Consider the following 13094-nt stretch of genomic DNA (forward strand, 5'->3'; position numbering starts at 1 on the left):
GTCAATCCACATCAATCCCAGCCAAATCCAAGGGTTTCTGCACTTTTCTGAGCCTCATTAGACTGGTAACAACTGTATGAACTGTTCCTGAATTATATTTTTATCTTTTTATCAATAAACTGGTTTATGTTATTTACATCCAGTTTGTACCTGTCACGTCTAAACATTTGTTATGAAGGAACACAACTGCAGATTTCGTATAGTTTGAATATTTATTATAAAAAGTAAAAGGTATTGACTTTAATTCCAATTTACAGGTACTGTTATTTTAAGTAATAAACGATAACTGAAGTCCACAATTATAAGCACTGTAGCTTTAAGTAGTAAATGATAACTGAAGTCCACAATTACAGGCACTGTAGCTTTAAGGAGTAAACGATAGTAAATTGTAGACACTGAATCAATAAAGAGTCTCTTAGTAGAATAAACGGTTTAGGTGATAAGTAATTACAATAGCTGTTCCATACTTTAACTGAAGCAAGACAGATGCAGATAACTGATATGAAGTATGAGTTGAAGTTAGCTGTAACGGGATTGTTTTTACCGTAGGACTTTTGGAGACAGGTAATAACAGCTTTTAGATGCAACTCTTATCACATTGGTTTTACTTAGCTTCCGGCACATAGAACACTGGTTCCCGAGATCTCCTCAGAGGCGTATGAAGAGTGTTTAATCTTTAGTCGTGGATGAGGAGAGGTGAAGGGAACTTTGCAGAGTCTTTCAGTCCGGTCTGGTAGCAGAGGCTTTCACCATGAAGTTGTAGCCGGGTTGTGAGTAAGGAACGTAGTTCAATAATCCAGCCCTGATCAGCTGGTGCAGTCAGATTAAATAGGCAGACCTTCATACAGGGGTGTGGCTAGGCTCCGTGGAACCAGGAAGTAAGAGGATACCATAGTTAAGGCATTACAGTACCATTGCTTTCTATATCTAGTGATACATTTCCTGTACCACCCTAGCATCCAGTTCCTTATACTGTATTGCTACTATACTTTCAAACATTTGAATCGCATCTTTGAAATATACAAAGTATAATATTTGGAGCGGATATCAACTACCCTATTTTATATCAGGGATAGAGATATCTGCACTGCACATATCATCGGTTGCATTTTTACTATTTACCTATTTCTATTTTTTTTTTTATTTCTATTTTTATTTTTATTTTTATTTTATTTTTGTATTTTTATTTATTTTTTTCATCTCTTTCTCTCTGTTTTTATCTGTTGCTTATTTGATTCATCCTTTGTTTTTACTATCATTCTACATTTTTTCCCTCCGTTTTATTTTATTATTTTTGTGCCACTAGACCTGCCACGCATACTATGTTAGTTTTCTTAAAGGCACAGCACACATTTCTTATATCTTAAAGGCACAGCACGCATTTATATACCTGTAATCTTTATACTTGTACCTTCTACCATACTCAGCCAATATCATAGGTTAGCTCCTGGTGTCTGCATATAATAGCAGAGTGTTTCATTTATGTATAGGTTTTAGTGAATCCCTATTTTCCAGTTTTTGAGCGACCTACTGTTAGTCAGACTCCCTCTCCCCTGGGCATTACATTAGGTATACCAGAACTGTTTATTCACATCTCCTGTAAGATTCTGTAACCATGGTTCACTAAGTCCCTCCTTTTTTATGCATTTACCAGTTGGTCACAGATGGGTGCCATGGAGGTATGCTATGCCCACCCACATTATTTAGTTGGTGCCCCACTATGTGGGCACAGGGGAATACAATGCACCAGCTTCACTTATTTAATAGGCCCACCATGGAGGCAGTTATCTGTCCAGCTCCTGATGCCCACCTGGAGTAATGGGCTTTGCAAGCGACGGAGCAATAATAGCCAAGCAATAGCTGCCCAGTAGCGAGTCTTGATTACAGTGAGTAGCCACTGGCAGCTCACTGTTTAGCAGACATATTCCCTGCTTGTGGCATGGCAAGTGTGGGTGGGTGTAGGGGAGGTATACACACTCCCTTCTACTAATGTAGGGCTCATAGTGACTCACACATATAGTTTCCAACTACCGTATATACTCGAGTACAAGACGAGTTTTTCAGCACATTTTTTGTGCTGAAAAAAACCCATTACAAGCCCGGCGGTCCTGTTGGGGGCTGGCAGAGAGCATTTACTTACCTTTCCTGCAGCTCCTGTCAGCTCCCTTCTCTCTCCTCCGGTTCGGTCAGCTCCCCTGTCAGCTCCACTGCAAGTCTTGCGAGAGCCGCGGGGTCAGAGCTCCGCGCGGCAGTCACACCGCGAGACAACCTGATCAACTTTATGCGAAGGAGTTGTGTTGCACTGCGTGAGGCAAATGGTAGTCACACCAAATACTGACTGGTTTTCGGACCCCCACAGACCCTCCAAATACAGTAAAACTGCTCATTTTAGAGTGGCCTTTTATTGTGGCCAGCCTAAGGCACACCTTTGCAATAATCATGTTGTCTAAACAGCATCTTAAAATGCTACACCTGTGAGGTGGATGGAACATCTCATCAAAGGAGAAGTGCCCATTAACACAGATTTAGACAGATTTGTGAACACTATTTGAGAGAAATAGGTATTTTGTGTACATTGAAAAAGTCTGAGATCTTTGAGTTCAGCTCATGAAAAATTTGGGAAAAAACAAAAGTGTTTAGTTTATAATTTTGTTTAGTGTAGTTGGGTCTGGATTAGACTATGAGTTAGCTCAGTTTTATTTTTTCTGTAAGATCGTCAAATGACCCAAATTTGGCAGAATCACAATTCATCCCCAAAAAAATCTCCAAGTCTAGTTACTATTGTTTTCAAGTTCAACATAATGTCTTTACAAAGAAGGAGAGCCGCATGTCAAAGCGTCAGAGTCTGAGATGGATAGAGATGAAAACACTGTGGTTTCTGTCCGTCTATCAACACACATATGCTATTTGTGGTGAGGTCTGGCATGTTTATAATATTGTTGCAGGATTTTCCATGCACAAACGTCAGAGAAGCTTTGAGTAACAAAACATGTGCCACATTTACAACAGTCATTTTGACCGAGTTTCTGTGCTTAGGAGGTAAAATGATCAGCTGTCATAAATATTCACTTTATATGGCAAGATTAAATGTTAGTGCTTTTGTGGTGCATTCTAAACCATGAGCATACCATACTGTTTTTCTGATGACAAGATGCTTACACATCACCAAACTGTCTTATTTTAGGTGAGACAGTCCTGATTTTGTGGTTCTGTTCCACCATCCCGATTTTGTTCCCTGGTGTCCCTGGATGTTCATGGTGTCCCTAATTAGCACAGGTTGAATGCATCATTAGACACAATGCTCTGTCCTGAGGACACTAGGGCCATGCAGTTAGTGCTTCAACAGTGCTCTGCGCAGCACATTTAATGTTTTTTAGTATTTTCAGTCTCTTATCGTCATATGTTGAAACATCTATTGGCAAACCCTTTCAATGTGTTTAAAGAACACTCCAACTTTATAAATATATTTATTTGTAACACGGAAGTGTTATGTAACAAATGTAATAGTCAATATAACACTCCAGAGTTGTTTTAAACCCTTTTGAGGATTTTCGCAGAAAACATTAGGCTCCTGGACACTGGATAAGAAAAGAATACTTGTAATCTTTACTGCAGCTCTGTCTTGCAATTGGGAGAAAATCTCTAGTGATTAACTCTGAGTCAATCCAAAGCTTCTCAAAGAAAAGCAATGGAGATAGGATGCATGTGCCACTATATTTCTCACTGAATACATAGAATCTAATGCTTAAGAGTAAGAGTACTCCACATCCAGCAACCCTGAATATTTGGAACATTTCTCTTGAATGCTGGGACACTCTGTTACCCTGAGTCAATCCAAAGCTTCTCAAAGAAAAGCAATGGAGATAGGATGCATGTGCCACTATATTTCTCACTGAATACATAGAATCTAATGCTTAAGAGTAAGAGTACTCCACATCCAGCAACCCTGAATATTTGGAACATTTGTCTTGAATGCTGGGACACTCTGTTACCCTGTACTGCAGTTCAGCATGGTGAAGTGCTTTAGAGTTCTAGAGTGCACCTAACCATATTATACTAAAATAAAAATTAGATTTGTGTATGGAGAGAAAGTGGCTTGACCGAACCATTTTTCCTGGAAATAGAAGATGTTTTGTGACACCTGAATTTCAGCCGATTATCGATTTGGCTGGGCAAAATGTTCAGAAGCGAAATTCTGGTATGGGAACTGAAGAAGAAGAAGAAGAAGAAGAAGAAAATGGGCTAATCAGTGTACTGCAAAATATACACATAATATAGGGCCTGTCATATATTATAACAAGACCTGTCATCTGCAAAATATACTAAATATATTATTATATATAGCAGTACACTGAAAGGAGCATTTTTCTGCCACTTGCTATCAAAAATCAAGTGACAAAAGTAACCAATAGAGGGGAAAACAGGAGGAATATTAAAAATCTATATTTATGTATTAAATATTTATTAAATATATAATATGTCAACATTAATTGTTTACTGCTCCTCCTTTTTTCGATTGCTTACCTCTCACTTGATCTGTGAATAAAATTAAAAGACACTCCACTGCCTGAATATTAAACAAATAACAATCCCTGTTTAGTAGATATTCCCCAAATTAAAATGTGCATGCATTTAATTATGTATTTTTTTCATTAGGAGTATATCTACAAACTGCATGCAAAACCTGCAGATTTCTCATCTGCAGCCTTTGCAAGGCCTCACCCTTCTAAATCAGCCCAGCCATTATGTGGCTATCCAATCACAGACTTCCCAATGCAACTTAATGAGAAGTTTTTGAAAGGCAGGTGCTCTGCACAATTGTTGCCTCCTGAGTTAAGCTTCACTGAGCTAAATCCCAGAATTAACAAAATCTGTCTGTTTGAGAGCCAGTAGGTATAACAAGGCTCAGTGGTGTGGCTTACATAGAGAGGGCCATGATCAGTGTTGGAACTATCGTCACTACCATGTATGTGCCTCTGCAGGTATATATTTGTATCTCTATGTGTCGGTGTGTGCCAGTGTTTGTGAAGGTATATGTTTGTATCTGTGTGTATGTGTCTGTGAAGTTATATGCTTGTATCTGTGTGTTTGTGTCTGTGTAGGTATATGTTTGTATATGTGTGTGTGCCAGTGTGGGTACATGTATGTATCTGTGTGTTAGTGTGTATCTGTGTGTGCATATATCATTCAAACATTGAAAGCACATACAAAGACACTCCTACTAACAAATGCCAAAACTACATGCAAACACACCCCTGCAATCAAATGCTAATACTACATACAAACATGTTAATGTATTGAAACACCAGCATTGTACACAAAAACCAAAACTACACAAAAACATACATGCTATGTAATGGTATTTTAGCAGCACCGCTGGACGCGTTAGACTAAACAAGATGGCCGCCGCCACATGTTCGACTATACGAACGGCGACCACCCAGCCATTTGTCAATTAAGCTGCGGTTAACCACAGCTTCTGTGTGGTTAACAGGCTATGCACTCCACTTGCGGGTGGTCCGGCTGTTCAACAGTTGTTCGGTAAATGAACACCATAAGCCTAATCCATTCGGTAAGCCCCATATTCTGCACCATAGCAAGGAAAAAGTCACGAACCGTGTTTTTAGCCCAAAGTTCACCACAGGGCCATAGTCACAGCAGGAGGCTGGCAAACAAGCCCCTCCAAAAACCAGTGACGAGGTCACTTTTTCCACACAAGGTATTGTCCATGGGTTTAAAAGCAGAATATATAGACCTTAAGTGTTATCAATTTCTCAATTGATCTCAATTTAGAGCCATCCCCGTACCCCTATCATTTACTCCATACCTAAAATACCTCACAATGTCCTGTAGGGTCGGCGATCAATGGAGCACTCAAGCCTATTGCTAAATGGCTTGACCATTTATTCAAGGGGCCCATCGTGGAATTGCATATGTGTATCAAGGATACCCAGACACTAATTTTTTTTCTTGTTGTCAATCTTTATTTTTATTGTGCCATATATTAAACATGCATGACATTAGAACAGTTGTGGGTGCATAGGTACAAGCAATATCATGATTACATTAGTTCCAGGAGATGTGTCCACACTAATACAGTGCTAACACAGTAGTACTGCAGGGTATTGTCTATACTAGATCACTGTAAGAGCAGCCTAGGTAAATAAAAAAATGTGTACGCCTGGAGGAATATACTATGCTAAATGGTAGTAGTGTAACTGGCATATTAGAAATGCTGTGTAACAGGTTATTTTTGCAAGATGAGAAAATCACTGGAATATAGCTCAGAATAAAAAGTAAAAGGATAGGAAACAAAGAAATAAAAATAAGAACATTGCAAACAGTGTAGGAGCCTGTGATAGGTGTACAAAAAACAGTTGGGTAGGCTAATAGCCTATGACTAGTAGGTAGCTCTAGGTGGTAAGTCCACAATTAACCTATGCCCTGGTTCAGTGGTAGATGGAGGTAGCTGAGAGGCAATGGGAGGCCGGAGCCAAGCATGGTATCCGACTAACCCCAGGCCGTTGTGAAGACTTGCATCCCAGATCCACGGACTCAGGTACTTGTTGATGAGTCCAAGTCCTTGCCTATTTGGAAATATCTGAAGCTGCTAATGGGCTATTGCCATCGGCGGTGATGGACCTTCCGCCTACATTGGTAGATGCCGCAGGGGTTTACCCCTGTTGTTCCTCAGCCTATGTTATCCCCGCTATGGGAGACACACGTGCTTGTGGGGAAGCTGTGCCTAGAGGGGGCCCGCTCATCTCCCATCTCTCCTCATTCCCCCAACCTTCCGGATTCAAGACTGGTGTTGTAGTTTGACAGGCTTCCAATGTGGCCCAGAAGTCATCAAATATTGCATTCAAGCGTGTCAGGATGTTCCCAGCTGTGCCATGTGTGGCCTTCAGAAGGTGTGTCTGTCCAAGCCCCTGAATGGACTGCAGATATACCATTTTAAGGGGGCCTGCACCACTCTAGAGTTGCGCCATTACAGTGGCTTGGAGTTGGCAGAGCTTTGTAGCATAAGCCAGTGGGGATCGGGTTAACCCCCACCAGTCCAAAGGGGGGGACAGCTATAGAAGGGTGCCATGTCTCGGGCCAAAGAGCTTTTTTCTCCATAACAAAGGGAGGTCTGACTGCAGTCTGTAAGCACAAGGGTCTTGGGATTAGTCGCGGAAATGCAGGGTCTCGCACTGAGCATGTCTGGTCCGTTCAGTAGTCAAGCTCCACCCCCTTACCCAGACAATATTGACCAAGATCACACAATTGGAATTTGAGGATGCTAAACCCATCCTTATTACTATGGATGTTCGGAGCCTGTATACGGTCATTCCACACAATGAAGGGGTAGAGGCTATGCGATATGTCCTACATGGGCAGCAACATATAGGGGCCTCCCGATAGAATTTGTCTTGAAACTTCTTACTCTGACATTGCAAAATAATTATTTACGTTTTGAAGAACAATGGTGCCTCCAGATAGCAGGTACTTCAAACTTTTCCGAGCTATTATAGGTATATAGATGTCCTCCTCATTGTGAGGGGTGACAGCTTAGAAGCAGCACAGTATATAGTGGCATACCTTAATCATCTTTCTACGCCTATTAAAATGATTGCCAAAATCAGTATGAAGAAGGTGAACTATTTGGACCTTGAAATTTCTTTGAAATAAATTGAATATTGTTTCTGTACCAAATCTATGGATCGCAAAACGCTACTATATTATTAGAGTGACGTGTCATAAATAAACTTCATATGTCCTACCTCAATAGGTATGAAAAATTGGAGGATGACTTCCAGTGACTACACTCTTCCCAAGGTATTCAAGGAGCAACTGCTTATGTTACAAAAGAAATGAGAACCTTAAGGATTTACTTGTTCACATGCATCCAGATGATACTCAGGATCAAAATCGTGGATCTGTGCAGTGTCTTGGATGTGTCACTTGCGAGCACATGATGCCAGCATAAACAAATAAAAGATATAACATTAGATATACTATCACATGCAAAATTTCATATGTGATATATAAACTCATGTGCCCCTGTGGCCACTCATACATTGGCAAAACTGAAACTCCTTTGTGCGAACGAATTAGGGGACATTGTTCCAGTAACAGGTTTGCTAACAGGGATGGATCATCTGATAAGCCAGTAGCTAAGCACTTTCTAGAATTCCAGCATCCACTGACAGCCTTGAAATTTGTTGGTATAGATCACATCCCTTTACCAAGGAGAGGGGATGACCGTGACAAGATGTTTTTTAATAAGGAAGCTTTCTGGATTCATGAATTGGATACAGTATTCCCCAAAGGACTTTATGAAACATTGTCCTATCACTCCTTTTTGTGAATATCCCCTACATGTATTTGTTTTTGTTATAGTACTTATTGTATACATTGCTTGTTTAATTGTTGTATAATTGCATATATTGCATATATCTTTGGCACAGGTGCAGTGTCCTGATTTGGGGATATAATTATATCCTCTGATCAATCCACTTTGCACTTTTGTACTTGGTTATGGGAACAGTACTTAAACATGTGTTTCTATGCTATCAGTAATACCTTTTTTATACTTATTTGCCCCACTGGGTTAATATGTTTGACCTTCCTTGTTTCAGGATTCACTTTAACAACAATATTGCACAGAACTGTCACTTTAAATTCAACAGAATTTGTGTATCTGTCATCTTTATGTTAATTTCCCTTTGTATGTAGATCAGCATTTGACACCAGGTAATTTTGGAGGCAGTTTGTAATATATGCACAACCCTCTTCCCAGCACTTTTACTTGTCTTTATATCCAATTTACTTGGAGTTCACGATTAGGGACTTACTTGTCTGTTTACACACATTTCCATAGTGACATTCGCAGCTTTCTACGTCACTGTGGTAACGCGTGTTACGTCATCACGTCACAATGGCACTTGGGGACTGAGCGCGTATATGCATGCGCACTGGATTTCTACACAAAACACCCTCTCCAAACCCTGTCTTCTGGTATTCCACTGATGGGGACACCAGAGACAAGCCATCAGAAAATGCAAAACAAGCATCTCAGTAAATGAACTGTGCTGAAGGCATTTTCCCTAGGCCCTGGTGGGACATCAAAATGACATGCCCACTTTGTTTTTTGTTTTTAAGAAGTATAAGTATTAAAATGGGGATTCCTTTCTGGTTATTAAAACTAATAGGCATTATGGTCACAAGTATCAATATCACTCAAAGGCTTTGAGTAAATGTAATATTTAGAGGCTGTTGATAAAGTAAATAAATTAAGTGTGCCCACTTTTTTTTCTGCTCATTGAAATGTGCCTTGTTCCTAAAACGGTTGTGAATCACTGTATATGTATACCTTAAGCAGTGTGTGCCTTTAAAGCATCATTAAAATACACCTACCATTAAAATTATAGACTGATAATTTCTTTGTCAGTGGACAAACATTCAAATCAGCAGGGGATCAAATACTTGTTTCCCTCACTGTATAGGTGAGCCTGTGAGGGCTGTCCAAAGTAACAGAACTGGGACGATACCTGACTTACAGAATTATTCTGATTTGGCTACTTATGCCTAAATTTTTAAATTCACTTTGCATTGACTTTGACGAGCAATGTTTGTGTCTGTTTATGTAAATGTTGTCAGGATAGTTTTGCAGAGCTGTTTAAGCAATGTACATGTAAAGATAGAGAGAAAAAAACAGACGGGGAGGAGGAAAAGAAAATGAGAATGGAACACTGAGTGAGAGAAAGAAGGGAGAGTGACTATAAACCACATTCTTTGAAGTCACAGATAGAAACTGTGGACGTGTGCTCTCCTCCCATCAGCTAACAGGGGAGTTCTTTTTACGTAATGCAAACACGCACAGTTTCTATTACTGTGAGCTAGCCATTCCTGTAAGAGGCGGACCAGAATCTCTGTGCAGGCTCAGGTGTAGTGTTATGGTTACATTTTAAATCACAATGCCCTTCCCAGAGCAGTCAGCATAACATGAAGTGCAATGCTATGGAGCTATACCTCACAGATGTCCATCCGATATAGCTGGGCTTTTCTCATCAGTCAGTGCTTTGTGGTGCAGATCGTGCTTGCAGGTAAGGCTAATTAACATTTATGATTACACTGTTTTGTGTCTCATGTGAACTATATATCAAGGTGATCATACTGTAAGCTTGTTTGAGCAGGTTCCTCTGAACTTTCTGTTGCTGTATGTCCAGCTTTTACTTGTTCCAGTTACTTGTTTGTTTGTCCATCTATTGTACAGCGCTGTGGAATATGTTGGTGCTTTATAAATAATATTAAATAGTATCCCTAATATAAGATTGTAATTAAATAGAAAACCATAGAGGCAGCAGATCGGTAGCAAGTTCTATCAGCCTTAGAAATATAGAATGCAGTAGTGCCCCCTGTATTCATTACTAGTTACTCTATGGATTGTACAGAGGAACACGGCACGAGAGAGCATGTAAAACATGAACATAGGTTATAGTGACTGGAAGCAAAAAGTGACACTATATAGACTGACAGTTAATAAAAATCAATAGACAGGCAGAAACTGACAGATCACCAAACAGAAACCTCATGACTTGTAGCCCCAGGTAGCCAAAGCGCAGCTAAGCGGACAAGGGCCTTGACAGGAGTTAGGAGGCGGGTATAGGAGGATGAAAGGAAGTATGGGGTTATGGGTAAGTGGGATGGGATATTTAAATAGGCAGCCATTTTGAGTGAATTCACTTTTAATTTCCTACCTGACCGAGTTTGTCCCACCCACCCTCCCTTTATTTTGTTTCTAGTGGGGGGTTATCCCGTTTTTTTCACTGCGGCGGGATAGGGAGCTGAAGGAGAAGGAATAGGCTCCCTAGGATGAACATAACAGAAGCGGAAAACTGTGGTCCTTGGTGGTTGGTAGGTTTCGAGTCCTGTCGGTGGCTCGGAACCTGGTGGGGTAGGGGTATCCGGGTATACCCCTGCCATGGTTAAGTTATGTTTGGCACTTTAAGTTGGTATGTTGGAATAATGTTGGTATATGTTATATATATATGTGTGTTATTATATGGGGGTCATTGCCTTTGTTATACGAACAGAAGGATTCGGATGCGAGGGCGGAGCAGGGGGGCAATGACCCATGTTTATTTGTTAAGTTATTATTGTGATTATTATTATTATTATTATTATTAATAATTTAAAAGTAATATGGTTATTATGATTATTCAAGATTGTTTAATAAAGCTGTGGACAATTTTTCCCATATACACTAGTGTCAGTGCGTTATTGGGGAAAGTATGTGGGAGGGTTGTCCTGGAATCCGAATGCCCATATGGCGACTATACACCGGTCAAGTGACTGGATAAGAAAAGAAGGCAGACTATAGCAATATGCGCAGTTATTACTGTTATTTGGTAAAAAGATAGGAAATTGAATGCTGCGAGGCAGCCAGGAAACCTTTCATCATTTTGGATTATCCCCTTGTTGGAAGCTAGAGAATTGTATACACTGTTCTATTCACACAATTAAGGTTAACTGTTGCAGTGCTGTCAGGGTTTTAAATGGTGTGAAAAGTTCCTTTGACTGTGAATATGATTTTATTTCTCTTTTTTTTTATTTTAAGTTAGTTAAAACAAGTACTAGCAGGGAGTGTCTCTTAAGAACTGTTAGTGAATAATGTGAAAATGTCAGACATGCTGTATGTCATGGACTTACAGGGACAGTCCCTAGTTTAATCCCTGCCTTGGTATTAAGCTGCATTTTTTTCCATTGATAGAAAGGTCAGTGTAGCTATGTATGACAACATTAGACAAAATGGTACTTATTTTTCCATTTTTAGGAACATTCTAAATCACATTGAAACTTACATAGTTACAGTAATATGTGTTGAAAGAAAATTCAAATACATGAAGTTCAACATTTAAAACATCTTTGTATGCTGTTGTTCCAAAAAAAAGGCATAAAAAAACAATTTGAAGCAATCGCCCGTTTTTGTATCTTTATGGGTGTCACTGGATGTATTTGTGTGTCTGTGCAGCTACATGTCTGTATGTGCATATCTGTGTATATGTGTCAGTGTGTTTATCTGTATGCCTGTAATGGCGGTTCTACCCCAGTGATGTAGGGCAGTGTGTAAATCTGTATGTCTGTGTATATGTATGTGTGTGTGTCATTGTTTGTATCTGTGTTTCTGTATGTGTGTAAGTATGTGTGTGTGTATATATATATATATATATATATATATATATATATATATATATATATATATATATTAAAATGGGGTGTGTCACTGTGCGTGTCTGTATATGTGTCAGTGTGTGTCCATCTGTATGTGTCCGTGTGTGTATCTCTATGTTTGTAAGTGTTTGTATCTGTGTATCTGCATGTGTGTCAGTGTGTGCATCAGTGAGTCTGTGCAATTGTATGCGTATCAGTGTTTGCATCTGTATGTCTGTGTATCTGCATGTGTGGCTGTGTTTGTATTTGTATGTCTGCACATCTGTATGTGTGGCAGTGTGTGTATCTGTATGTGTTACTGTGTATGTATCTGTATCTCTAAGTGTGTCAGTGTTTGTATCTCTGTATCTGCATGTGTTCAGTGTGTATTAGTGTGTCATGTGTCTGTACATCTGCACGTGTGTCAGTGTTTGTTTCTGTGTCAGTGTTTGCACCTGTGTGTCTTTGTGTGATTTTGTGTGTCTGTATCTGTATGTATATCAGTGTTTTTATATGTGTGTCCGTGCATCCACATGTGTGTCAGTGTTTTTATCTGTGTATATGCAACTGTGTCAGTGTGTGTATCTGCAATACATACATATAGATAGATAGGTAGGTAGATAGAGAGACAGGGGGATCTTGGGGCAGGGAAGCCTAGGGAGGAGTAAAGGAGAGATGGGGCAGAGAAAAATGTATGCATTTGAAATAGCAGCAACTATACTAATTACAAAAAGTTTGCTAATATGAGGGGTACAATTTATAGAAATGCCAAGGGGTACACAAGTGGTCTATATGATAGATAGCTATATCCTACAATTACATTGGAGCATTGTGGGAACCTTCAGAGCTCCTACATACCCAGGTCTCAATCACAAAATCTGCCCAAGAATAGAAAATTG

The 13094-nt window shown here is 39.7% G+C and overlaps 1 protein-coding gene across 1 annotated transcript in view; it reads left to right on the top strand.

The window, feature by feature from the left end:
• The first annotated feature begins 9897 nt into the window (after positions 1-9897).
• Positions 9898-13094, top strand: part of IFNLR1 (interferon lambda receptor 1) — a 62034-nt gene continuing 58837 nt past the window's right edge. Inside the window, exon 1 of the mRNA XM_063456569.1 lies at positions 9898-10088. Coding sequence (XP_063312639.1) covers positions 9998-10088 — 91 coding nt within the window. The 5' untranslated portion in view covers positions 9898-9997. The remainder of the gene's footprint in view (positions 10089-13094) is intronic.

Source organism: Pelobates fuscus, chromosome 1 (assembly GCF_036172605.1).
Source record: "Pelobates fuscus isolate aPelFus1 chromosome 1, aPelFus1.pri, whole genome shotgun sequence".
NCBI lineage: Eukaryota > Metazoa > Chordata > Amphibia > Anura > Pelobatidae > Pelobates > Pelobates fuscus.